General features: G+C 43.7%; 1 protein-coding gene across 5 annotated transcripts; it reads right to left on the minus strand.

The window, feature by feature from the left end:
- Positions 1 to 1,209: 1,209 nt before the first annotated feature.
- On the minus strand, positions 1,210 to 25,510 carry LOC113905212. 5 transcript variants are annotated; one of them, XM_027562196.1, is made up of 6 exons: positions 25,301 to 25,510; positions 20,525 to 20,622; positions 19,294 to 19,437; positions 15,561 to 15,617; positions 2,706 to 2,862; positions 1,210 to 2,355 (listed from the first exon to the last, which is right to left on the minus strand). In XM_027562196.1, the coding sequence occupies exons 2-6, from the start codon at positions 20,570 to 20,572 to the stop codon at positions 2,180 to 2,182; spliced, it is 582 nt and encodes a 193-aa protein (XP_027417997.1). In that variant the 5' UTR covers positions 20,573 to 20,622; positions 25,301 to 25,510; the 3' UTR covers positions 1,210 to 2,179. The 5 variants fall into 5 exon arrangements, with proteins under 5 accessions (XP_027417997.1, XP_027417993.1, XP_027417996.1 ...); XM_027562192.1 differs by having other exon boundaries at positions 1,210 to 1,779; positions 25,301 to 25,498; XM_027562195.1 differs by having other exon boundaries at positions 1,210 to 1,776; positions 25,301 to 25,497.
- Between the last annotated feature and the right edge of the window lie 2,368 nt (positions 25,511 to 27,878).

The raw sequence follows: 27,878 nt of genomic DNA on the forward strand, positions 1-27,878 counted from the left end.
TCCATTATTAGGAATTCCCACTGCAGGCTATGCTGTTGTTAACAGAGGATTTGATGTTAACCCGGAGGGCACTGTCTCTTGCGGTCTTAACTTGATAAAGACTGAAACATGCTTTCTCCCTTAAGGCAAGCTAAGCGACTTCCCACACGTTCTCTGAGGAGTGACCACTCAGAAACCCGTTTAGTACTATCGTTGACCCCAAAAAGACTGCTCAAGACTATGGGGATCTTACAGTTCTGCTTATTTTACCGTTAACAATGAAATAATGATTTCGAGTCAGGATTTAAATCTTATCCCATCAACATTGTGCTTCCTCCCTGTCTCCATCTTGTTATTATTATGCCTATTCTGAACTTGTCCCTCTCCCTGGGGCCTTTGTCCCCTTTCATTCTTTCTTTTTCCCATGTGGCAATCAAGCGTATTTTATATACTACCCCATAGCCAGGCAAGCCTCAGCGCAGCGATCCCTCTGAGTTGGAAGAGCTCTGCTTCTTTACAACTTATTTCTGGCAAACAGAATCAGGGACTGCGGGCTCTAAGCTCTCCCTCTGACCGGTGCTTGCAGCAGCCACTGTGTGTGAGCCATCAGAGCATTCAGGGACTGCGGGCTCTAAGCCATCAGAGCATTAAGGTTGTTGCCACTGTCTTTCCAGGCTGAAGAAAGTCTTTTTCAAGAGTCTGTGGCTAAACTGGTGCTTTGTTGCCAGTCCACCTGGTCATGAGTGTGTGTGACACTTGGGATCATTAGTGGATCTCCGAATCCTGAGTATTCAATAAAACACAGACTTGGGACTGTTTTCCTCCCCAGAGCAACCCACAAGGGAAAATGAATTCCTGCTCCCCACACGGATTTTCATAACACAGAACAAGAGGAATACTACTTAGAAGGCTCTCTTCCCGTTGGGAGATCAATGTATCTCTAAGCTTTGACTCATCTGTATCACGGTTTAAGCACAAATTCTCCACAGCTCAGATTTGCAACATCTAAAACACAGTTTTGTTAGTTGATTCTTTGCCTTCAGGGATATGAGGTTTTGCCTCCTGGTTTGGGGAAGGTGTAGGGCAAGAACCATCTGACAGCTAACAATGCGTATCAGGCTAAGAACACTGGGAGGAGTTACTAAGCTAGATGCCTAGCAAGCATGAAATTCACATCAGTGTTAAGTATGAACATGCTCAGTATTATCCTGAGGGAATGACTTCAAGGTGGAAGTTTCTGTTATGTTTATTTTTCTCCAAATTTGTAACGTTTTTCTGTCATGCTACGAAAAGTCTTCATTTCCCTTTTCCCAATATTGAGGTTCAAAAAGCTAGCTCTCAGTCATAGACTAATGTGGATTTAGTTTCCTATGTAAGTATTTATATTAGTTTTCCTCAGGGATGTACATATGTGTATAAAATCCTCATCTTACCACTCGACAATACCGCTTTGACCATGCTTTCACGTGTGTTCCTTGGTCAAGGTCACTTGCCAGAGCAAGCTGGGTTTCTGCAGTCTCGTCTGGTGGGTGAAGGATCCACTGAGGGCGGCTCAGGAGTTTCCCCCCTGTATTGTGATCCACGGGACCTCAGGTCTGGAAACAGGGAAGCTCTGATGTCCCCGACTAGCCCCAAGGGTCACGGGGATCTTCACCAGTTGCGTTCCCCCTTTCTGGTCTTGCCAGGGTTTGCTCCTCAAAGATGTCCACTCACTTTCTCCTCCTTCCTTTGGAATCCGGTGGTGTCTTCTAAGTGTATGACTTTCAGATAGGTTTGCTTCTTTTTGCTCTGGGATCTCTGCTGGGGAAGGAAGGTCCAGGCTGTGGGTTACTGGGTTTTCCTGGATTAAAGAACTCTTTAACTCAAGATGACCAGATCCAAACTGAGAAAACTACATTCAACATCCCCCACAGAGAATACAAACCGAGTCACCCATTTTACAGGACGGGGAAAAAGAAACAATGGGACAAACTTGATGTTCTTCATTCGCCATTAAACTTTTTCACTCTGGACCGAGGCCCTGATGGTTCTGTTCTTTAGTATGTAATGAAAGGAACTTCTTGTATCAAGGACCTGATAAGCAAAGTGTTAGTGGATTGATTGTTAATACATTTTAAGAAATGGTCTTAATCTAAGTCATTGAATTTTCCTACTAAATAACTTCTCAAGTTCTTCCCAGTTAAATACCTTGTATGGTGATTCAGAGACACGGCATGCGGGGGACCCACAGGGAGGACTCAGTCATGTCAAGTAAATCTAACTCATCTCTGTTCTTCTTGGCTTGTTCTTGACTAAAAACGGCAGTTCTCACTTGGACTCTCAGAGACTCGAAGCCTCTTCCTGAGTCATCTCGTCTCTGAACAAATAGGCTCACATCTGAAAAATGGATTAGAGAGGACTGTCTATGTAGGACTACAGGATTTTGGAGGTCATCCTGGAAGGGATGTGGATGGGAGTTGCACCGTTGAAGGTTTCTCCCCTCAGGAATCAACACATTTTGCTTTTGATGTTTTCCTTTTCTTTTAGGTTCAAAACCAGTGACCATGCTTTATAAACACTAAACCTCTACACCAGACACACAAGGATGTTTATTTTTTCTGGTCAGACGAATCAAATTTAAAGTATTAAGAACTTAATGCTACGCTTCATGGTTACTATGCAATAAAAGGATTTAGAATGGATGGAAAGCGCTTGACCGCTTCCCTGTAGTCAGCACAAAGCCGCACCTGTTCCACTGGCATCTGTTGTGGTGGAAGCGTAAACGGTCACAAAACGTACTTTTCCATTCGGAATTTTCTTGATGACTCTCCCTTGTTCCTCACATTCCACGGTCTGTTGGTTCTCTCCTTCCCATAAACCAGCTCTCCGAAAGAGGGTCAAGACCTAGGGACCCAGGGACTGAAATCAGCTCACAAACTTTGGCCCGGCGCACTGAATACGACAACAGTATTACATCCTAATCGTCAAACTTATGAAGAGACTAGATCTTACTTACGCCGATCACAAAGAGAAATGATAATTACGTGGCACGATAGAGGTGCTAACAGTCACCATAATGGCAATCATATGACAACACACAAGTGTTTCAAACCCACATGTCGTGCAGTGTGATCTTATACAAGGCTGTATGGTGAAACATTTTCACTTAAAGAAAAATGGAGCACCTCCCATCACCCGTTTGATTGCATGGGTGAGAGAGGATTCTTGTGTTACTGTCTCAGCATCTCTCACTCCTGTCTTCCTCTTCTCCACGCCCCACGATTCCAGCTTCAGCCAGCATCACTCACAGCCTGAGGACCTGGGACCCAGCCCAGCAGCCGCTGCTGGGTCCATGCCTCTCACCCCTTCTCTCCAATACTGCATTTCAGCCTCACCAAGCTCCCCGCCCTGGTTAGGTTTTTCTTCTCCTTATGAAGGTTTTCAAAATTAAATAATTTCCATTCTGAACTAACCTGATACACTAGGTAAATGTGTGCAGGGAACTGAAACGATCAGATGTCGGCATTTGTTTTCTTGGGTAGGGGCTCAGCTATTTCCTTCTTCTCCTTCCTGTTCTGAGGCTGTATCTTTATTACTACGGCCCCAGATATATTTTATCTCAGCATGTGGACTGAATTTCATCCCCCAAAATACAGAGCTTAGAGGTCTTGGTCTCTTGGTCAGTTCAGTTCAGTTCAGTCCCTCAGTCGTGTCCAGCTCAACTCCCGGAGTTCACTCAGACGCATGTCCATCAAGTCAGTGACGCCATCCAGCCATCTCATCCTCTGTCGTCCCCTTCTCCTCCTGCCCTCAATCTTTCCCAGCATCAGGGTCTTTTCCAATGAGTCAGTTCTTCCCATCAGGTGGCCAAAGTATTGAAGTTTCAGCTTCAACATCAGTCCTTCCAATGAACACCCAGGACTGACCTCCTTTAAGATGGACTGGTTGGATGTCCTTGCAGTCCAAGGGACTCTCAAGAGTCTTCTCCAACACCACAGTTCAAAAGCATCAATTCTTTCACACTCAGCCTTCTCTATAGTCCAACTCTCACATCCACACATGACTACTGGAAAAACCATAGCTTTGACTAGATGGACTTTTGTTGGCAAAGTAATGTCTCTGCTTTTTAATATGCTGTCTAGGTTGTCACAGCTTTTCTTGCAAGGAGCAAGCATCTTTTAATTTCATGGCTGCAGTCACCATCTGCAGTGATTTTGGAGCCCCCCAAAATAAAGTCTGACACTGTTTCCATTTTTTCCCCATCTATTTGCCATGAAGTGATGGGACCAGATGCCATGATCTTAGTTTTCTGAATGTTGAGTTTTAAGCCAACTTCTTCACTCTTCTCTTTCACTTTCATCAAGAGGCTCTTTACTTCTTCACTTTCTGCCATAAGGGTGGTGTCATCTGCATATCTGAGGTTATTGATATTTCTCCTGGCAATCTTGATTCCAGCTTGTGCTTCATCCAGCCCAGCATTTCAGATGATGTACTCTGCATATAAGATAAATAAGCAGGGTGACAATATACCGCCTTGATGCACTCTTTTCCTGATTTGGAACCAGTCTGTTGTTCCATGTCCAGGTTTCTTGGTAGCTGATGCCTTTAAAATGTTACCTAAATCTTTAGCCTCACTATTGGTAGGTATCCAGCCATATGCTAGATATCCTTCTGAGAGGCTTTCCTTTATTTAGGGTTATTTTAAAATGCATCATGCAAATCCCAACTGTCCCGTCAGAGCAGAGCTTTGTGAATGTTGACCAGCCAGGGCTTGCAGCTTTCCCAGCTGCCAGTCCACAGCTCTGACCTGAGGTTGTCTTGCTCTACCCTCAGGTAATTTGAGCTCATTATTTCCATTCCTTCTCTCCTATCGAAGGCTGACATACTTTCTGTGAGTTGTGAATGAGTCTGAATGCCAAGGCTGCTGTTGGCCGATCCCCAGGAGATACTGGAGCAGACAGATGAATAATCTGGTATCATTATTTTCCCAGGACCTGCTGTGTTTGATAAAGGGACCTGTTACTGCCTACTTCTCCCCTCGTATCTTCCTTCTGCTCTGAGGTGCCCGCCTCTCAGGGATCTAAACTTTACTTGATAATTAGAGGTCACACAGCCAGCGGATCACTGTCCTTAGGATTATACTTCAAATAAAACAGACTCCAGGCAGAAAAGGATGCATCTCCTACTCTACTTTCTCATGAAGATACAGACACATACACCCCAATCCTAAAATTTTATCTGAAGAGAACTGTTCATCTTCATTGCTCTATAGACATATGGAATCCAGAAAGCTGCAGCTCATATTCACTATTCAGAGACAACACGAAGTCAAACAATTCCTGCTGAAACCTTAATCCCCTTGATGGGTTCATAACAGAAGCCAGTACTTCCTAATTCACCAGATAAATGAAATACTTACGTGTTACATATCTGTGACGATAAAACGCTTCATTCCCCCATTTGATCACTTTCCTTGCTATGATCAATTCCATGATGGAGAATATCCACAAATACACAGAAAGAATCATTGCAGTTTTCTAAATACAAAAAATAACTCTATGTTCCTCACAGACCTTTACATTTGTAAAATGTTTCACATCATCAAGGTAAGACAAAATTGTAAAATGTTTACAAAATAGAAAACTTTCCCTGTAATATTCCACCATCTTAATACAATTATGATGGTTTTGACCTGTTTACATGATAACGATTGTAACAGACTTTTTGTTTTGAGTACTTACTGTATGGCTAGACATTTATGCTATGCTTTTTATATGCATTACTGCTGAGTTCACTCAACAACCTTTTGTGATTGGAAGCATTAGTCTCATCTTAGAGAAGAGTGTGACTTGAAGGGGTTAAAATGGCACAGCCCGTAGCCTGAAGGGTGGAGGGACTGAGCGCTTGCTTCCAGGTCCCCTTCTCTCCTCCCCCCACCCTTGCCTTGGGGTGTCTCCCACCCTAGTTCTCTGATGGCTCCCAGAATCCCAGGTTCAAGATTTCTGTACCTCATTTCTGTGTTTCCATAACACAGGTGTAGTTGTAAATGGTATATTATCCCATTTGTTCCATTTAATATCATGCCCTAAACATTATTTTCATTTATATAAAACCTTTATGATTTAGATACTTAGTATCTATATAATGTTTATAATATTTAAGAATATATTCCAATATCAACCAGCAAAGTTCAATGTTAAACCGTAATTACTTTTGTAACAAGCTAATACATAGAAATATGATTTATTCAAGTTTGCTACACAGTTTTGGCTCATAGCACTCTTTTCATCTTTTGAGTGATTAAAATGGATTTCAAGAAAGCTGGCTCATGGTAAACACCACCAGACTATTCTCCGCGCGTCTCTCCACCCTGCCCTGTCAGCGGCAGCCTGCAAGACTACTCAGGCCTCGGTTCACGCTTTGCAGACTGGAACAAACTGCATTATACTGCATGTATTTATCACAAATGGTGATCTTTGTGAATATGACAGGATCGGGATGAGCAGAAATCGATTTTCTGACAGGTAATAAAGATCTGATGATCAGTGGCATAAAGTGGTCTAGGTATGGTCTCGCTTAGGTTTGAAATGATATTCTAATAATTGGAATGCCTTTTGGAAGATATGTAGGCATACTTTACATGGAGCGGAGGACAGGTGTTCCCCTAAATGCTAAAGACGTTGTTTAATTGCCACGAAGCAGGAGTGGTCCACACTGATACCTGGTCGCCCGAATGATCACCACTGAGAATATTGGATATCAATTGTTTTTAAAAAATGGTTAATTTGGGTAAATGTCCCTCAATTTCACTGTCTCACCTAACAATTTCATACAATTCCTGTGTCCACTTTATTATTTTTTAACATTATGCGTTATAACTCTTTAGTTATTTTTGATTAATTTTACCGCTAATTTTCCCAGTGAGATGACTAGGAAGTTACGATCCTTGAATCTATTTTTTAAAATAGTGTTATTGTTTCCTTACGCCTGACTTGAGTGATGTAATCCTCCCCTCCAAATTTCAGTTAAAATATTTTTGCACATGATTTATGGTGTAAAATATTTGAAACTTCATTTATATGCTGGAATGTGGGCTTAAAAAAAGCCTCAGCTATAACTATAAATATTTCAGAGTTAATCAAGGCTTGCCATTTATCTATATGAAAACATTGCTCTTCAAATTCCATTTAAAAACATAAAACTTACTACCATCTTTTCTAATTTTTACAACTTTCAGGCCCTTACGAGTGTCTTCATGTTTGAGTTATTCCAGAATAGCATATACCTGAGAATGGCCTAACAACCAATTCTTATCAGTGATCCAAGATTTATTATGAAATACTCGGAGTACATAATCTCATTAATGCTCCAGCTCTCCAGGCTTTATCTTCTGATCGAACTAGACCACTGAGAAGCAGCATTGTTGGCTCACAGTTTCTTGGCACTTGATGCAAAAGTTTTAAGAGAGTTAACACTCGGGTAGGAAGACCAGGGGTCCCCAAGCGGCAGGAAGAATAACCTTCAAGGGGCAGCCCTTCGCTTTCTTTACTCCAGATTAAAGGAGGCGCCGCTAACCCTGTGTTGCCATGACAACACCCAGCCAGAACTTCACTTTGAGAAGCTAATGGCTCACTAAACTAATGCGTTTTTCTTATGGAAATGTTTTTCCTAAACTATGTTAATGAAACTATGTATTTGCTTTGGAATCTGCTTTTCCTCAAAATCTATTCTGCCTAAAACTAACCTTTTCTCAAACCTTGAGCTGATAATGGCTCAGCAAACCAGTATGCTTACTCATGGAAATGTTTTTCTTAAACTATGTTAATGAAACTTTGTATTTGCTTGAAAATCTGCCTTTCTTCAAGATTCAAATCAATTGTTTTATGGCCAGAGAAGACTCCCCTTGCCATTCTATCTCAAAATGCACGTTTTGGGAGTGGGCTCTGGTGCAACTCTTTCAGTCTTGGGGCATTTAAGCCTCATTAGCAGCTTGCTAACAGTTATATAACGCCTTGCGACCCCGTGGACTGTAGCTGCTGGCTCCTCTGTCCGTGGATTTCCCAGGCAAGAATAGTGGAGTGGGTTGCCATTTCCTTTTCCAGGGGGTCTTCCCAACCCATGGGTCATTACCTGCTCCTCCTGCTGGGCAGGAGGATTCTTTACTGCTAAGGCACCTGAGCCCATTTTCATGGACGGAGAGGGTGGGCTGGCTGTAATGACTGAATTACGTTTTCACTTTCCCTACCAGGGAGCTTATAGCAATGGTGACTCAAATTTGAAAATTCATAGGATCCTAAAACCTACATATTTACAAGATTATTTTCCTAATGATTTCATAAGGAACATACTTCAAACCGCATATGTTGGAATAATTTAATATGTAGGATTGAACCACCCTGAATTAATATCTTTTGTAGATAAGAAATGGTCTAGTATCAGCAATTTTCTTTCAAACTAATATATAAAACCATACTATATACTTGTGACAATGGAAGCTAATAAACATTTCCTTAATACTTGCTCACTTTAAATTAATTTCAATTGTGTTATAATTAATTTATAGATATTTAACCTCTTTCAAACTTATGTGGAATAAGATACAATATTAAAAAATAATTGATTTATAATTTATTACATCTTATAATATGTATACATGTGTCTTTCGTCAACATTTATCATGAAAACAGATTTAGTATAAAAATACGTAGCTGAGTGCCAATGGAGAAAACAAGAACTGTTTTTATCAAGAAGTTGCTACATTTCTTTGCCTGGAAAGATTCAGAAAGCTACTTGGGCAGATCTTTTCTGACTCTCTCTTGAACACTTATGAGCTTCCCTGGTGGCTCAGTGGGTAAAAAATCCGCCTGCAATGCAGGAGACCGTGGTTCGATTCCTGGGTCAGGAAGATCTGCTGGAGAAGGGATAGGCTACCCTCTCCAGTATTCTTGGGCTTCCCTAGTGGCTCAGCTGGTAAAGAATCCACCTGCAATGCGGGAGACCTGGGTTTCATTCCTGGGTTGGGAAGACCCCATGGAGAAGGGAGAGGCTTCCCAGTCCAGTATTCTGGCCTGGAGAATTCCAAGGACTGTGTAGTCCATGGGGTCGCAAAGAGTCAGACATGACTGAGCGACTTTCACTAAGAAGAACAGGTACTGAGAGCCTGAACAAAGATGCTCCTTTTGGTAAACAAAACTGGTTTTTGACAGAACTGGTTGTTGGGGATCATGTGGGCAAATTTTCACAGAGAAGCCTCCTGGGAGGAAAGAAGCTGAGACCCTGTAATTTCCAAATTGGTATACCATGAAGAAGAGGCTGTAGTGACAAGCTCCTAGTCTTAGAACTTGCTGTGTCTGATACACGAGCCCTGAACAACATGTTCACAGAACTTCAGAGCTTCGGCATCTGGGAATGAACCTGTTATGCACAAATGGTGACGCTAGCAACTGAGAACTGACTCATCGGAAAAGACCCTGATGCTGGGAAAGACTGAAGGCAGGAGGGGAAGGGGACGACAGAGGATGGGATGGCTGGATGCATCATCGACTCAATGGACATGAGTTTGAGCAAACCCTGGGAGTTGGTGATGGACAGGGAGGCCTGGCGTGCTGCAGTCCATGGGGTTGCACAGAGTCGGGCATGACTGAGTGACTGAACGACAACAACACATGTGTAGGATACGTGTGTCATACATGTGTTGTCTGCTGTGTTAGTTATCTCATGTGAGGCCCTTATTGAGGCCTTGCAGTTTTGGCTGCCTCAGCTTTCAGGATCTGCTCAGTCATTTGGAGCCACTGTTTGCGGCCATGCCAAATGGGCATTAACAGTCTCCATCACTTCCACATCAGGGCAGCACCAAAACCCTCTCAGCTTATTTTCAAATTTAAAGTCGCTAGTTGTAAAAGAAAAAATATATATATAGATAACATGTACTTACTTCTTGCCAAAAAATCGTTTCTCTTTTAAATAAAAAGAGTGTAATTTCAAATCCGATTAGAATTAGACCAAGCACTGCAAGGAAAAAACTGCTCATGTTCATCCTTATGGCACACTTCAACTGGAACAGACACGAAATGTCAACTAGTCACATGTAAAAGAAACAAGCCGGGACGAAGTTCTCACTTTCCCTTCCTGGCATACATGTTAAAGTGGATGATTTGTTTAATATCCGACGTTTCCAGAACCAAAGTTACTCTATGGGTTCCCCAACCTCCAAATTCACCCGGATCCAAACAGCTCTCTCTGGCTTCTGCTTTGGATGTTGCATATATGCACTTCACTTACTCCTTTAACAAAAAATTCTTAAATGCTGAAGCATAATAGTGACTGATACTTTAATATCTGCCCAGACAATGCAGAGACCTTAGACCACCTAACTCTCTCTCTCTATTTCAGCCTTCATACTATTGTCGAGTATTTTGGCTTCTTCATATATTCTGAAAATTGCAAAGTATTATCTCATGGAGTCAATATTCATCTATATTTACCTACATATCTACCAATTCCTTTGATTTTTCATTGTTGAAGACATGCCATTCTGAAAACATTAAAGCCATAAACATAAAAAGAAATTTTAGGAATCCCGTAACAATTTCCAGTGGCAGTGAGGTGAATTTTGGCCTTAAAAATTGTACAGTGGGTATACAATTCTTTTCACGCAAGTGTAATTAAAATACACGTGTAATACAATGCGTACTGATTGCTCTCCTTTCGGCTCCCCTCGCTCAGCACTGTCAGACCCACGCTGACTGTCACTCCTCACGTTAGCTTTCTCCTTTCCATGCTCCACAGCAGACTGGTATTTATATGCCACAGTTTAGTAAGTCATAAACATGCTTCCCTCGGGGAAGGAAGGAGGATAAGTTCAGTTCAGTCGCTCAGTCGTGTCCGACTCTTTGCGACCCCATGAATCGCAGCACGCCAGGCCTCCCTGTCCATCGCCAACTCCTGGAGTTCACTCAAACTCACGTGCATTGAGTCGGTGATGCCATCCAACCATCTCATCCTCTGTCGTCCCCTTCTCCTCCTGCCTTCAGCCTTTCCTAGCATCAGGGTCTTTTCCAATGAGTGAATTCTTCACATCAGGTGACCAAAGTATTGGAGCTTCAGCTTCAGCATCAGTCCTTCCAATGAATATTCAGGACTGATCTCCTTTAGGATGGACTGGTTGGATCTCCCTGCAGTCCAAGGGAGTCTCAAGAGTCTTCTCCAACACCACAGTTCAAAAGCATCAATTCTTCGGTGCTCAGCTTCTTTATGGTCCAACTCTCACATCCATACATGACTACTGAAAAAACCATGGCCTTAACTAGATGGACCTTTGTCAGCAAAGTAATGTCTCTACTGTTTAATATGCTGTCTAGGTTGGTCATAGCTTGTCTTTCAAGGAGCAAGCATCTTTTAATTTCATGGCTGCAGTCACCATCTGCACTGGTTCTGGAGCCCCCCAAAATAAATTCTGTCACTGTTTCCACTGTTTCCCCATCTATTTGACATGAAGTGATGGGTATGGATGCCATAATCTTGGTTTTCTGAATGTTGAGTTTTAAGCCAGCTTTTTCACTCTCCTCTTTCACTTGTATCAAGAGGCTCTTTAGTTCTTCTTTGCTTTTTGCAATGAGGGTGGTGTCATCTGCATATCTGAGGTTATTGATATTTTTCCCAGCAATCTTGATTCCAGCTTGTGCTTCATCCATTCTGGCATTTCACATGATGTATTCTGCATATAAGTTAAATAAGCAAGGTGATAATATATAGCCTTGACGTACTCCTTTCCCAGTTTCTTTTTGCTTTGGCTCAGCCTCTTCATTCTTTCTGGAGCTGTTTCTCCACTCTTCTCCAGTAGCATATTTGGCTCCTACCAACCTGGGGCATTCATCTTTCAGTGTCCTATCTTTTTGCCTTTTCACACTGTTCATGGGGTTCTCAAGACAAAAATACTGAAGTGGTTGCCACTGCCTTCTCCAGTGGACCACATTCTGTCAGACCTCTCCACCATGACCCTTCTGTCTTGGGTGGCCCTACATGGCATGGCTCATAATTTCATTGAGTTAGACAAGGCTGTGATCCAAGTGATCAGTTTGATTAGATTTGAAGACTGGCAGCACTTAATTGTGGCAGCTTCACAGGACTGCGGAAAATAAAGACTTCACTGTAAAGAACCTCACATGCACCAGGATCCATGGCAAAAGCAGGAATTTGCTAGGAGCCTAGGCCAGATCTATCTCTGGTCTTGCAGAGTCTCCTGGAGAGGCAGGGGGCGGCTGCAGCGCATTCTCATGACACAGACACTGGTGTCACACACACCGGGGAACATTCAACTGTGCAGATGCTGCTGCTGGTGGCTGCCGCATTGGCTCCTTAGTGCCAAGAACAGCCTGTAGGCTCCAGCGCTGAGAAGCCTAAGGCCAAACAACAAGCAGAGTCAGGACACAGTCATACCCATCAACAGAAGGGCTGCCTAAAGACTAAAAAGCTCACAGTTCAGTTCAGTTCAGTGGTTCGGTTGTGTCCAACTCTTGACATTTCTCCTGGCAATCTTGATTCCAGTTGGTGCTTCATCCAGCCCAGCGTTTCTCATGATGTACTCTGCATATAAGTTAAATAAGCAGGGTGACAATATATAGCCTGAACGTACTCATTTCCTGATTTGGAACCAGTCTGTTGTTCCATGTTCAGTTCTAACTGTTGCTTCCTGACCCACATACAGATTTCTCAGGAGGCAGGTCAGGTGATCTGGTAATCACATCTCTTTAAGGATTTTCCACAGTTTGTTGTGATCCGTGCAGTCAAAGGCTTTAGTGTAGTCAATGAGGCAGAAGATGATGTTTTTCTGGAATTCCCTTGCTTTCTCTATGATCCAATGAATGTGGGCAATTTGATCTCTGATTCCTCTGACTTTTCTAAAACCAGCTTGAGCATCTGGAAGTTCTGGGTTCACAGACTGCTGAAGCCTAGCTTGAAGGATTTTGAGCATAATCTTGCTAGCATATGAAATGAGCTCAACTGTATGGTAGTTTGAACATTCTTTGGCGTTTCCCTTCTTTGGGATTGGAATGAAAACTGACTTTCTCCAGTCGTGGGACCACTGCTAAGTTTTCCAAACTTGCTGACAAATTGAGTGCAACACTTTAACAGTAACATGTTTTAGGATTTGAAATAGATCAGCTGAAATTCCATCACCTCCACTAGCTTTGTTCATAGTGATGCTTCCTAAGGCCACTTGACTTCACATTTAGGATAACTGGCTCTAGATGAGTGACCACACCATCATGATTATCTGGTTCATTAAGATCTTTTTTGTATAGTTCTTCTGTGTATTCTTGCCACCTCTTCTTAATCTCTTCTGCTTCTGTTAGGTCCATACCATTTCTGTCCTTTATCATGCCCATCCTTGCATGAAATGTTGATATCTCCAATTTTCTTGAAGAGATCTCTAATCTTTCCCATTCTATTGTTTTCTTCTTTCTTTGCATTCATCATGTACAAAGGCCTTCTTAGCTCTCTGTGAATCTCTGGAACTCTGCATTCAGTTGGGGATATCTTTACCTTTCTCCCTTGCCTTTCACTCCTCTTTCCTTGGCTATTTGTAAGGCGTCCTCAGACAATGGCTTTGCCTTCTCGTTATCTCTTTTTCTTTGGGATGGTTTTCAACATTGTCTCTTACGCAGCATTACAAACCTTGGTCCGTAGTTCTTCAGGCACTCTGTCTATCAGGCCTAACTCCTTAAACCTATCTGTCACCACCACTGTATATTCATAGCAGTAGGGGCAGTCACTCTGTCATGTCTGACTCTTTGCAACTCCCTGCACCTTAGTCCACCAGGCTCTCTGTCCATGGGATTTTCCAGGAAAGAATACTGCAGTAGGTTGCCATTCCCTTCTCCAGGGATCTTCCTGACCCTGGGATTGAACCAGGGTCTCCTGCATTGCAGGCAGATTCTTTACTGTCTGAGCTACTAGATCATACCTGAATAGCCTAGAGTTTTCCCCTACTTTCTTCAGTTTAAGTCTGAATTTGGCAATAAGGAGTTCAGGATCTGAGCCACAGTCAGCTCCAAGTCTTGTTTTTGCTGACTGTATAGAGCTTCTCCATTTTTGGCAACAAAGAACATATCAATCTGGTTTCACTATTGACCATCTGGTGATGTCCATGTGTAGAGTCTTCTCCTGTTTTTTTGAAAGAGGGTGTTTGCTATGACCACTGTGTTCTCTTGGCAGAACTCTGTTAGCCTTTTCCCGCCTTCATTTTGTACTCCAAGGCCAAACCTGCCTGTTTTTCCAGTTTTATCTTGACTTCCTACTTTTGCATTCCAGTCCCCTTCAATGAAAAGGACAACCTTTTTTGGTGCCAGCGTTAGAGTGTCCTGTAGGTCTTCACAGAACCAGTCAACTTCAGCTTCCTCAGCATTAGTAGCTGGGCACAGACTTGGATTACTGTGGTACTGAATGGTCTGCCTTGGAAAGGGACTGCGGTCATTCTGTCGTTTCTGAGGCTGTGCCCAAGTACTGCATCTCAGACTCTTCTGTTGACTGTGAGGGCTACTGCATTTCTTCAAAGGGAATCTTGCCCACAGTGGTAGATACAATGGTCATCTGAGTTAAATTCGCCCTTTCCGGTCCATTTTAGTTCCAATGATTGCTAAGATGTAGATGCTCACTCTTGCCATCTGCTTGACCCCGTCCAATTTACTCTGATTCATGGACCTCACATTCCAGGTTCCTATGCAATACTGTCTACACCATCGGACTTGACTTTCACCACCACACATATCCACAACTGAGTGTATTTCTGCTTTGTCCCAGCTGCTTCATTCTTTCTGGAGCTATCAGTCATTGCCCTCTGCTCTTCCTCCACAGCATATCTAACACCTCCTGGTATGGGGGATTTGTATTCTGGGTCGTGTCTTTTTGCCCTTTCATACTGTTCAGGGGGTTCTCACAGCAAGAACGCTGCAGTGCTTCATCACCGCCTCCGCCGGGGGGCCACGTTTCGTCAGCACTCTCCATGATCTGTCTTGGGTGGCCCTGCACGCATGGCTCATGCTTCATTGAGAACACAAGCCCCTTTGCCATGACAAGGCTGTGATCCATGAAGCGGAAATCGACTCTATCTCAATTAAAAAACAAATAAAATGGGTGTATAATATTACCCACTCTGCTAGCGCATGTGTGTGAGAGAGATAATGTGCAAAAACTCGTCCTGAGGCGTCCAGCACATAGACACTATTCAATAAACCCTAACTCGATTTGCCATTATGCTCTTCACACGTACGCCTCCTCCCACGGCTTCCTGCGCCCGTGTACACGCTTCTACTGTAGTTGATATGTCAACTTGAAAGGATGACATACCTTCTTTAAAATTTCACATCTGATTCTCTGGTTTGTTTCATGCATTCTACATTTTAATATTTTGTGAAATTAGCAAAGAATTCTGTTGGATTACATCTATTAAAAATAATTGTAAATATTATAAAACAATATTTTGCATTTTAGTATTTTGGATAGATATCTACTGTTTAAGATGCAGTGGTATCTCCTCTTTATGATACTCTTGCTTTTGACAAATTAAATAAAAAAAAATTCCTTCAATTATTTTGACTCACCGAATTTGGGGAACGCTTCTTCTCTGTTTGTATTGTTAAAACTCCTGATATGATAAACTGAGGATGAAAAGAGGCAGACAGAAGTATTTTTTCATTATCATCCAAAGAATTCTTCTCACAACTTCAATAACACCCCTTTTTAGAAAAAGTAATAAGTTTACTGAAAAGTCAGTAAAATATAGCATAATATCAACTTCATTAATTGCTAAATGAAGAATCCATAACAATTTTATTACATTTGAAAATAGTTTATAAGTTTTTATTTTCACTCAGTGAGGCTGTCCTCATTTCAAACACCAGCTACAAGCTCAGGGAATTCCAGACAACCTGTACTTCCAACCAAGTGGCTACAAATATCTTGTTCAGTTGCTAAGTCACGTCCAATTCTTTGTGATCCCATGGACTGTAGTCCGCCAGGCTCCTCTGTCCATGGGATTCTCCTGGCAAGAATACTGGAGTGGGTTACTATTTCCTTCTCAGGGGATCTTCCCAGACCAAGGATCGAACCTGAGTCTCCTGCATTGGCAAGCTCCTTACCACTGAGCCACCAGGGGAGCCCTCAACAAATATGTAGTTCCCATTCTCCATCTCAGATTTGATGATTTCATTCAGAGAACTCAGGAAAGTAGTATACTTTTGATTATAATTTTATCACAAAGGATACAAATCCGGACCAGCTAAACGAGGAGGTGCATCGGATGGCCCCTGGGATGGTCCTGTGCATAAAACTTCTGTGTCCTCAGCATGCAACACCCTTGTGGCACATCAACGTGTATCATCAGCCAGGAAACTCACCTGTTCAGTTTCATTATGGGGTTCCATTATATATTCAAAGTTTGTCTTTCTGGCATGGCCAGCCCCCCAAAACTCAGGTATCATATGAGAGGCCCACTGTGAATAACAAAGATATTCTGATCACTTGGGGAATTCCAAGGAATTTAGAGGCTATCTCCAGAAACCAGGGAGTCAAGTTCTTTATTATATATCAGAAAGCTACATATGTCTTACTCACTGAAATAAGTTAGGGCTTTCTTTCTTGTATCACAATTATTTTTCTGGGTTCCCCAAAAGAGTAACCCAACTTTTAATACCTTTTGAAGTTCTCTCTCGAGCAATTTGAACTAATTTCTTTTCTTTTTTGAAGTTTCTTCAAAGGGTAACAGAAGTTTGAGAGGAATTTGCATGAAATACCAAAATTCCTATTGTAGTTCTATAATGGCCCCTGGAAAAATTATCTAGTATTAATAACAAATCCCAGGGTTTTCTTTTACAGAGCTGGAGAGCACCATTACTGGATTTATGTTAACTGGTGTTTTGGATGGAATATTTTTAACATGACTCTGTGGCATGGAGGGTAAATAAAATTGTATTAGTTTCATTTAATAACTTCTTATTGAATCTACCAGCTTTATCACTAGAAAATACAGAGATATGATTTAGTGAGTCTTTTCAATGAGTATTCAATATGCTATTGAAAACAATTTATGAACAGAAAATAGTATTTAAAAACATCTAATCTGCAGTTTAGTTTTTGAAAAGTAAGAATCACACATTGACTTGCAAAGGAACTTATCCTAAATATTTTATTATTTTCTGAAATTAGTTAAAGACATTTGTTTTTGGTGCATCAAAATAGATAGCCACCAGGAATTTGCTGTGTGGCTCAGGAAACTCAAACAGGGGCTCTGTATCAACCTAGAGGGGTGGGATGGTGAGGGAGACGGGAGGGAGGTTCAAAAGGGAGGGGATATTTGTGTACCTATGGATGATTCATGTTGAGTTTGACAGAAAACAGCAGAGCTCTGTAAAGCAATTATCCTTCAGTAAAGAGCTGATGTTTTTTCCATTGGTAAAAACTGCACGTATGACATTAAAAAAAAAAGACTGTCCACAGAGCAGGAGCCCCAGACACATGGGGCCTCCACATATTAAGGCTCCGTGTCATATTAAGGTATGAAGAAATCAGAAAGGTAAGATATGATAGAGGGTACCATGCGGGGAATTTTAAGAGGTTTTCAAAAAGGTCTCTCTGAGAAGGTGCCATTTAAGCTGAGATCTGCATGATAAGCATTTACTTAGTGAGTGAGCCCTCTGGGAGAGGAAATTGCTACTGCAAAGGATCGAATTAGACCAGCCGAAAGCAGCACTGGAAGAAAAGTGTCCAGAATTAGTCAACAGAAGATGCTCAGTCTCTCATCAGGATACTGCAACACCACGTTTCTCTGACGACCGGGCAGAAACTGTTACAGCTTGGCTGCGAAGCTCTGTTGCACCTGCTGTACTCACCTGGCACTGCACCTTCGAATGCCCATTTATTTCGGTCTCTACAAGATTCTTTTCATGGGAAAAAATTCAGTTCTTTGGAAGACTGCAAAAGACACCTGGAACAATTCTTTTCTCAAAAAGATAGAAAGGTTTTGGGAAGATGGAATCATGAAGTTGCTTAAAAAATGGCAGAAGGTAGTGGAAGAAGACGGTGAAAACACTGCTCAACCAAGTTCTTGGTGAAAGTGAAAAATGTGTCTTTTATTTTTATTTAAAAACATGAAGGAACTTTTTGGCCAGCCCAGTACCTCCTCTCATACAACTAACTGGTCTCCTCTCAGCTACCCTCTCACGTAGACCCGGCCTCCTCTCTACCGGTCCTCTCTTAGCTAGTTTGCCCTGACCACACCAGCCTCCCTGGTGTCCAGTGAGCCCTACAGGGCGGCTGCCAGTCCAGGCCCTGCTCCCCTTGCTCGCTCTGCCCCTGGATATCCCTGGGACTCACCGGGTCCACTCCTCCTCCAGGTCTTTGCTCAAATGTCTCTTCCTAATGAAGCTTGAATATTCTGTAAAAAACTGCAACCCGCACTCAGCTCATACGTCCTTACCTTCCCCTACCTTCCATCCAGCCCCCGCCAGTCCTTTGGATCTAAGGTGAGGACCTAGGCGTGTGTAGTAACTGAGGCCCTTAGAACGGAGCCGGGCCCACATTAGGTATTTGGTAGGTATTTGCCACGCCAGTGGCCTGACAATATTTCTGTGAGATAGGGAGATACTATTGAGAGATCTGGGGGACGGTCAAGAAGATGGACTATTTTACTCTGCTGTAAGACAATGTGTGAGTAATGCCGGAGGTGTGGGTTCGATCCCTGGGTTGGGAAGATCCCCTGGAGAAGGAAATGGCAGACCACTCCAGGATTTTGTCCTCGGAGGCCAGAGGAGCCCAGCGGGCTACAGCCCAAGGGGTCGCAGAGCTGGACACGACTGAGTGAGCAACAAGGCGACAACACCAAGCCTTAGCCATCCCCGTGGAATCCTTCCGCGTCTCTTACGCCAGGAACACCCTGCTTTCTCGTCTTTGCTCTTTTGATGAACTACTTTTAAAAGTCCCTTCTGTTGCCTGAGCAGTTAAGCTCTGGCTGTTAGCGTGCCTATTTCATCTGCAAACATGAGCCTTGTAGGGAAGCCCAGCAGTCGCCAGCCATTGCCTTCTTGACTAACATGCTCTTTATGAAACTTACCATTCCTTGGGCTCAACATTCACTTAATTAAATAGAATATTTGTATGGAAGAATTTTATATATAAATGTATCGTTTAAAAATGACTCCAACAGACACAAGAAGAATCGACAGCAGGGACTATATGTCTCCACTGATGGTATCTCTCTCGTATTGCCTGGCCACAGAAGCAGTCACTGAGTATCTTCAAGAAATGAATGAATGCTCACCAGTGAGATTATTTACTTACAAACAAGAATGTCCAAAACGGGTATCCTGATAGCAAGGCTATAGGCTTATACTCTACGGAAAGTTCTTCAAATTGTCTGGTATAAAAAAGTAGCCAGATACGTCCCAGAGCACCGTTGATCAGGCCAATCATTACTTGGACAGCCTACAAGAAAAGAATATCACAAGCAAGTACCCAGACATAAAATGCCAAGAAAGTTACAATTTGGGTGCTAGGAAGGGCTTGGGGAGGTGTAGTTGCCCTGTTTCTGAATCATAGGGCTCTCCACTGCTATTCTTACTTGGCCTTAGAAATATCAAATACTGGGGAGGATCCAAGGGGGTGGAGGAAGGTGGCAGCCGTCAAAGCACTCGGAATCTCTGTCTGCAGCTCAGGGGTCAATCACGAGAGTTGTTAGTGATATGTACGAGTGTGGTTGTTTTCAGGCAAATGAAGGTGTCAAGGGACTTATTCACAGCCCACATCAGAAGGACGCTGGCCGGAGGCCCTCAGGCTCTGAGAGAAGAGCTGAGGCTCCTAGGCCCTCCTGCCTCTCCTTCCTCTTGCCTGTTTGATGTTGCATGCACCATTCTCAGTTCCAGTTCTTTCCTCTGATATGTTTCTACCATCCCCACACCCTTCAGCCAGTTAATGGGACAATGCTTTCCTTCTGGTAGCAGTTCTGACTTGCACTATGCCGGGGTGTGGGGGCCCACTCAAAACCAGACCTGCTGAATCTTAAGATCCCAGCCCCAGTGATCTTAGACGCTTTCCTGAGGTGTGATGTATCATCTTACAGCCCTGGTTTCTGATCTGACTCAAGGCCCCAGCAATTAGGGGGTGTGATGAAGAAAGACAGAGCATGCTAGGTTCTGTTGGGACAAAGGAGTGGACAGAGTGGCCTAGAAATTCATCTTCCCCGAAATGAATGTACAAGGAGTATGTCAAGAACACAGAGCTGTGAGGCGATCTGTGTCCACAAAGCCCTGTGGTCCAGCTTATCTCTTGACTATAACCCCTGACCTCATCATCTCCTCTAGGACCCACAGTCTCAGATTTACTTCAAACTCTTTATAAGCACACATAGATAGATAGACAAGAGAAAATCACAGAGGTATGATTGCTGCAACTCATTCCATCAACTCACTTCCATTGGGTAGCTGAGACAGAGGAGTCACTGTCTCTTTTTAAAAATAGTTGGAACTTGCAACATCACCATCATTTATCCACTCAAGTAGCATTTAGTCCTTACCCCCAACATTCTGGTTTCTTTTTTCAACACAAGGTGGTCTGGTGGCATCTTATCCAAAACGTAACATAGGCGTTAGAGAGAATGAATGAAATCTAATTCTAGAAGAAAATGTAAAAAAAAATAACAATAATTATTTTCTCGTATAAGCCACTTTAAAGTCACTGAGAAATTTATTCTTGCTTTCTCTAATTTTTCACAATTAAATAACTCCCTGAGATAATAACTAAAAATCAACTTATTAATATGCTCTCTTGGACAAAGCTAAAAAGTTTTAATTGTCCTGTTAGACTTTATCCACTTTTCACCAACCTTAAAGACACTTTAAGAGTCCTTAGGATTCTTAGATGCAGACAACAGAATTTAATCTGACTGGCTTAAGCAAGATAGGGTATTAGGCACTAGTGAGCTCAGAAGATCATCGGGAGGATAAGGTAGTAGAGCAGGGCCCAGAGCCAAAGCACCAACCTAGACCAAGGAGACTAATACCCTCGTTAAACCTCTCCGCAGGACTCTGCTGCAGAGTCAGATCTTCCCTGCTCCCTGGGCCATCATCTGTGCAAGCGGAACTGGTGCCCAGTGTAGAGCAGCTTTTGTTTTTCTCTTCCAAATTAGGTTTCAGGGCATGAGAGGTGATTGGAAGAACCTCAGTCACATGCCTTGACTCTCACTACAGGGGAGGCAGCGGGACTGATTTATTTACTTTTTCGATTCAGCTTTCGGAAAGACAGCTTTCACAATGTAGCAACCAATAAAAAAGAAAAGATGTTCAAAAGTGGTGGCAGCCACGAATGACTGACGCCTTTGCGGGTATATGGTCCACTCACCACAGGTTCATCCTCCACATCTGCAGGAACTGTTCCCTGATCACATCTGATTGGAGGGGGCGGCGGAATCTGCCTCCAATCGCATCCACCAGTGCCTCTTTCCCAGGAATTGTATATTTAGAACAAAGTTAGTTTGTTCTAAACATACAATTTAATCTGGGATTGTCTCTTGATAAGAATATATAAACTCTTAGAGAGCACTGACATGTTATACTATATGGGCTGAAAGGATATCCAGAAGAATCAGAAATGAGGAAAAAGAGCAAGAAAACTGATGACTTTCAACTTGTTAATTCCAACCCTTTCCTGAAACTTAGAGGCCTGTTTGCTCTTGGGTGCTGGATGACATATACATGGCCTTAAAATACAGTTTGCTTTGCTTTGCTTAAGCTAACATGGGTGTTTTCTGTCACTTGCAATCAAAGTAACTTTGATCTGTGCTTTGTCTTTCCTATGGCTATCATCCTATGACTTTGAGAACTCATCTGTGCTTTGTCTTTCCTATGGCTATCATCCTATGACTTTGAGAACTCATCTGTGCTTTGTCTTTCCTATAGCTATCATCCTATGACTTTGAGAATTCACTTTTTGGTTATCCAAAATCTGATGGATCTTCATTCTCTCCCTGGTTTAGATTTTTTTCCTCAATCTTTTGTCAGTAGCTAACTCGATACCTAGGTTCTTGATTTCAAAATCTTACATTTATTTCTCTTCCAATTTACATCACCCATCAATTCTCAAGGATGAATTATTAAATAGATGCACCAAAGGCGTGAGAAACAGAGAAAACGGAACATATCATTGTGGGACAAGCAACAGGTGTTTGGCTCGGATCTCGCTCATGGCAGCCACGGTGCTCAGGGCTCAGCTTCGTCCAACTCTTCGCGATCCCATGGATTGTAGCCTGCCAGGCTCCTCTGTCCACACAATTTTCCAGGTAAGAGTACTGGAGTGGCTTGCTATTTGAATAGTAGTGGGATCCCCTACTCAAAGGGATTGTCTCAACCCCGGGATTGAACCCGTGTCCCCTGTATTGGCAGGCCGATTCTTTACCACTGAGCCAGCCGGGAAGCCCTTATGTCAATTACTAATTGACCCAAATCCTACTCAAATATTTCTGAGAATTAGTTTTCTGATCCCACAGAGTTGGTTTGAGAGGCAAATACTAGGAACTGGCACATACTTGAAAATCAAAATGAATTCATAGTTAAGTGTTCTTTCCTATTTCCCTTCAACCTTCCTCCGGTTACTAGAGTGTGAGAGCCCACTCCCCTGTTACAGTTTGGGATACTTTTTTCGATATCTGTTCTCTATCTTGTTAGGAACAAGTTCATTGATTATTTCATGTAATTATTTAAAATCATTCCCTTGAATTCAGTATCTGCCATCATGAATTTACCCCCAGGTTACCACAGCAGCAACCCCAGTGCGCGCCCACAGTCATCAAGTCACGGAAAGCTGTCTGTGGACCATACACCCAGCGCGACAGCGGCGCTGCCATGCTTGTGACCCCACGAGGCTGGGAGCCGGAGGCCCCCGCCCGCGTCTGCCCTACGACTCCAGCAAGGTGCTTCGTTGCAACAGCGCAGCTTCACGACCCCCAACTGTCTGATGGCCCAAACTGGGTACACCCCCAGTTACAACTCACTGAAGAAGAGGAAAATACAAAACAATAACCCAGCGACCGCAGGGGAGAAACCTAAAGCCTTAAATCCAGTCTCTGGCCTATGACCACAATGACGTTTCTAAACTGGGGATCAAATGTGGAAATCGCTCACTTAAGATCAGTGGGTCCTGGCTCCCTCAGGCTGGGGGCTCTTTCCGCTGTGGAGGGCAGGGTACGACCTGACCTCCGCTGTCTTCTCCCTGCGCGGCACCCCGTCCGTTCCTGACCGTGGACATTTTCACTACCAAATATTATTACACTCACATCTTTAAGCATCTTCCTGTATACATCTTTGCTGCTGCGAAGCTTCACACAGGCTGCAGTGTCTGGCTTTAGCAATGTATTTGTAAATTGTTGGAATTTGATAATTGCTTGGTAAATCAGCCTGACAAAATAAAATTCTGTCTGTTAATCCGTTACCACAAGTAGATAGATTTGTTTACGCCAGTCATGTAACCTATGTTTGGGAAGGTCACCCTTACAGTGTAGTTTCTCTGGCATTTATTGAATTAAGTTTGGGCGTCCCAGGAGATTACCACAAAGACAAGTACAGCCATTCTCTGGAGCAAGTGGATTCAAGAAAAAAAGAACAGGCTGACTAGGACATACAGCATGTACCAAGAGCCTGGGGCAGAGGAAACAAACTTTGGTTTTTATATCTAGTGTCAAACTGAACGTCTATGGGCAGGTCAGCTGATTTGCAATAAGCAATTTCCAGAAGAACCACGTTTCAATTCTCTGTGGCCCATTTACATAGCTAGTGGGAAGCTGCTGTATAACATAGGAAGCCCAGCCTGGTGCTCTGTGACCACCTACAGGGGTGGGTGTGGGTGGGGTGGGGCGGCTCAGGAGCGAGGGGATATATACGTACATGTATATATATATGTGTGTATATATATACACACACTTGTATCTGATTCCCGTTTTCAGCAGAAACAAACATTGTAAAGCAATTATCCTCCAATTAAAAAAAACAAAAAGGATCCTCCCAAACAAGGTTTATGAACTCAGCTAAGAGAGAGCACAGTCAGAGAGCACTCTTACCTTGCTGTGTTTGGAAATCAACCATTCCTATCCTCAAGAATATGAGTTTCTGTTCATGTATTTTTGATTGCAAAACCGAACACCTATCTCCTAAAACCACAGAAAACATGGGAGTGCGGTCGAAAGGTGGGAAGCAAGAGTCACTGTTGCCACTCCTTGCTCCGTGACCCTGGGATCCCCAGGTCACGAGACTGTATTCTGTACAGTAGCCAACTTGCCTGTATCTTTGAGGATGCTGTGTGTGTAAAATGGTTGAGTTACCGAAAACACGCTTTGAAGAGGGGATATTGAAAGGAATAAACAAAAAGCAGCAAATGAATACTTGGGTTCTTCCCAACTGTACGTGGTTTGGGAAGCACTCTGGCCGTGGGGTTACTGGGAACATCCTGGCCCGCCCCACCCCGACCCCCACCCCCGACCCCCACCCCCATCCTCCAGCCCCACCCCCATCCTCCACCCCCCACCCCCACCCCCATCCTCCACCCCCCACCCCCACCCCCGACCCCCACCCCCATCCTCCACCCCCCACCCCCACCCCCGACCCCCACCCCATCCTCCACCCCCCACCCCCATCCTCCACCCCCCCACCCCCATCCCCCATCCCGACCCCCACCCCATCCCCCACCCCCATCCCCCACCCCCACCCCACCCCATCCCCCAGCCGTGTAAGTTTATTCCCAGCATCAGCCACCCACCGACCAAGGGTCCCGAAACTCACACGCAGGCCCACAGCGGCGCGACGCTGCAGGCTGTGCCCGCGGGCCTGGCAGCCGGTACCCGGGGGCGCAGCTTCCCCATCCCCCTCCCGGCCCAGCTCTGCGGTTGCGGCCCCGCTGCGCCCGGCTGCGGGGGGCGCCGCGCGAGGGCCGCCGCGGACTCCAGCGGGCCCGGGCTCCAGGCCGAGGCTGCGGCGGCGGGCGGGCAGCCTCACGGACCGGGGCACGCGCGGAGGGCACGGGCCGCGTGCTCACACCGTCGCCAACGGCCCGGCCCGCGCGCGCGCCCCGCACCTGAGGGTCGGCGGCGCGGGGCTGTGGCGCCCGGGAGTGCCTGCCCGAGGCCGCGCGTTTGGCATGATTCGAATGAGGCCCGCTGACGGCGGTCGGTCCTGTTGATTCTTTTGTGGGGCGGAGACGACAGCAGTGCTGAAACCGCACTGGCCCACGCGACAGAGCTTTGAAGAGGGAAGGTTTTACATATTCCACCGCCTTTATACAGTCAGGTACGCGCGCGCGCACACACCTGTAAACGGGCAGGCAGGAAGGTCGTTCCTCCGGAGGGCTTTTGATCCAAGGCCCGGAGCGTCTGGGCACAGGATCTCGCCGGCCGCGGGAGGAGGCGCCAGCGCCAGGCGAGGCAGGGCGTCTGCGGGGCGCAGGAGCAGGCGAGGCTGGAGCAGGGAGCGAGGAGCCGCGGCGGGTCACACGGGCCTTCCTGGGCTTAGGCTTTACCTGTGAGTGGGATGAGGTGCATTTGAAAGTTTTATGTTTAACATTTTATCGTGGACCATTTCACACATGCAGGAAAAGGACTGTGGATCCCATGGAGTCATCCCTCAGCCTCAACGATGACCCTTGGCGGCCTTGTTCTATCAATCGTCCCCTTCTTCATATTTTTCTGGACTGGGCAATACATCATTTCACCTTTAAATAGTTCAGTATGTGTTCTGAAACACACTGTAAAGAGTTCTTGTTTCTTTTAAACAGTATCATTATTAAACCTAATAAAACAGTAGTTTCTTAAAGACTGCCTCCTTCCTGGTAGCCTTTGAAACCACTGCCTCAGGAGAACGGTAGCTGTGAAAACCAGCAGCCTAGCTCGTCACTGGAGGGGGGAAAACAGAGTTAAACTCCCCCAAAGCCTTTCTGCCAGAGAACTGTCACTGTTTCACCAGCATGGCAGCTCCTTGGAAAAGCCCTAACCACGGGGATGATCTTAATGTGGTTCTACTCAGAGCGCATTCAGTGACAAAGCCCTAATCCAAGGTATCTGTGAAATACCAGTAGGAGGCTTTTTAAGAATACCAGCTGCCAGGTTACTGAGGAAGCAATACCAGTAGCAATATTAACAAAAATGATGCTGGACAAAAAATCTACAGTGAAAATTTAGGGAATCATGTGTTCACAAGTGCCCTGTAGAGTTCTGACGTATCCCTTGAAATCAGTCAGCCTCACACACGTTCAGGGTGTGTGTGTGCCAAGGAAAGAGCTGGGAAAGCCCTAATTTCTGGCTGACCCTGAGGCTCTGTGTGAGCAGAAAGTGCAGGCTAAGGCAGAGTTTTAAACTCTCAAAATCTTGAAGGAATGAACCGGCACACTTACACATCCCTTCAGCAATGGGTGGAAAACTTGTAGGTTCAAGCCACTTAAGTATGTCTCATTCCAGCCATTAGCTGACCGCCAAGGTAATCAGGCAGGGACATCAGTGTTGTCACATGAGGAAGGGTACAGACTTTACAACTAGCCCAGGCAAGCCAGTAAACAAACAGAGACAAGAAATATTAGAGATCTAGTGAAAACTCTCAGGATCTGGCTTTCAAAGTTGCCTTATTATTCAGAATGTTCAATTTTAAACAACAAAAAAATTATGAGACATACAACAAATTAGGAAAATATAGCCCATACATAGGAAAAAAGGCATTAGCCAAAAGTATTCCTGAGGAAGTTCAGACAACAAGTCTAACAAAGACTTTAAATCAGCTATTAGGGATATATTCAAAGAGCCAAAAAAAGAAGAAGAATAAAAGGAAATGTACAAGAAGTAGAGAAGAATGTCAGTAGGAGACTAAAATTATAAAAATAGAACCAAATAGAAACTCTGGAGTTGAAAAGTACAATGACTGCAATGAAAAATTCACAAGAGGGGGCTCAATAGCAGATCTGACCTGCTGGAAGAAAGAATTAGAAATCTTCAAGCTAGGCTGAGAGGATATAGGGTGGTGAAGAGAAATAAAAAGAATGAAGAATGAGCAGCATCTCGGTGCTCTTCGGGGCACCGCCCGGAACACCAGTACAAGCACAGGGGGGAAGTGAGAAGGCAGAGAGAGAGGGGCATGCAGAAGAGCTGGGAAGACGGTAGCCAAAGTCTCCAAACTGTGATGAAAAACATTAAGCCAAGAATCTCAACAAATTCCAAGTACAGTAACTCAAGGAGATTCATATCTAGACACATCAGATTCAACATAGCGAAAGTCATCTACATCAAAGAAAGAATCTAGAAAACAGGAAGAGAAAAGCAAGTTGTGTGCAAGAGATCCAAAATGAGATTAAATAGCTGCTCTCATCACAAACTGTGGGGATCAGAAGATAATGGAATAATATCTTCAAAGTGCTGAAGGAAAGGGAATATAAAAATGAATTTTATATCCAGCAAAAGTAAAAACAGCCCTTAGAAACTGGGGAAATTAGACATTCCTACACACATAAAAACAGAATTTATTGCTAGCAGATCTGCCTTAGAATAAAAATTAGAGAGAGTACTTCGTGCAGAAAAAAAATTCTAGACATGAAATTAACTCCATTTGAGGAAATAAAAACCATTTATAAAGGTTATTAGATAAATAAAGTCAGTATAAATATATTTTTGTTCATAACTTCTTCTCTTATATGATTTTAAAGATAATTTTGTAAAGCAATAATTAAGAGGGAGAATATTCCTAGAGTAATGAAAATAAATATAAAAATAAATAAAATGACTACACTTAGAAGCTTTTGCACAGCAAAGGAAACCATAAACAAAGTGAAAAGATAACCCACAGAATGGGAGAGAATATTTGCAAGTAAAGAAACCAACAAGGGATTAACCTCCAAAATATACAAAC

The sequence above is a fragment of the Bos indicus x Bos taurus genome, chromosome 15, assembly GCF_003369695.1.
Source record: "Bos indicus x Bos taurus breed Angus x Brahman F1 hybrid chromosome 15, Bos_hybrid_MaternalHap_v2.0, whole genome shotgun sequence".
Classification (NCBI taxonomy): domain Eukaryota; kingdom Metazoa; phylum Chordata; class Mammalia; order Artiodactyla; family Bovidae; genus Bos; species Bos indicus x Bos taurus.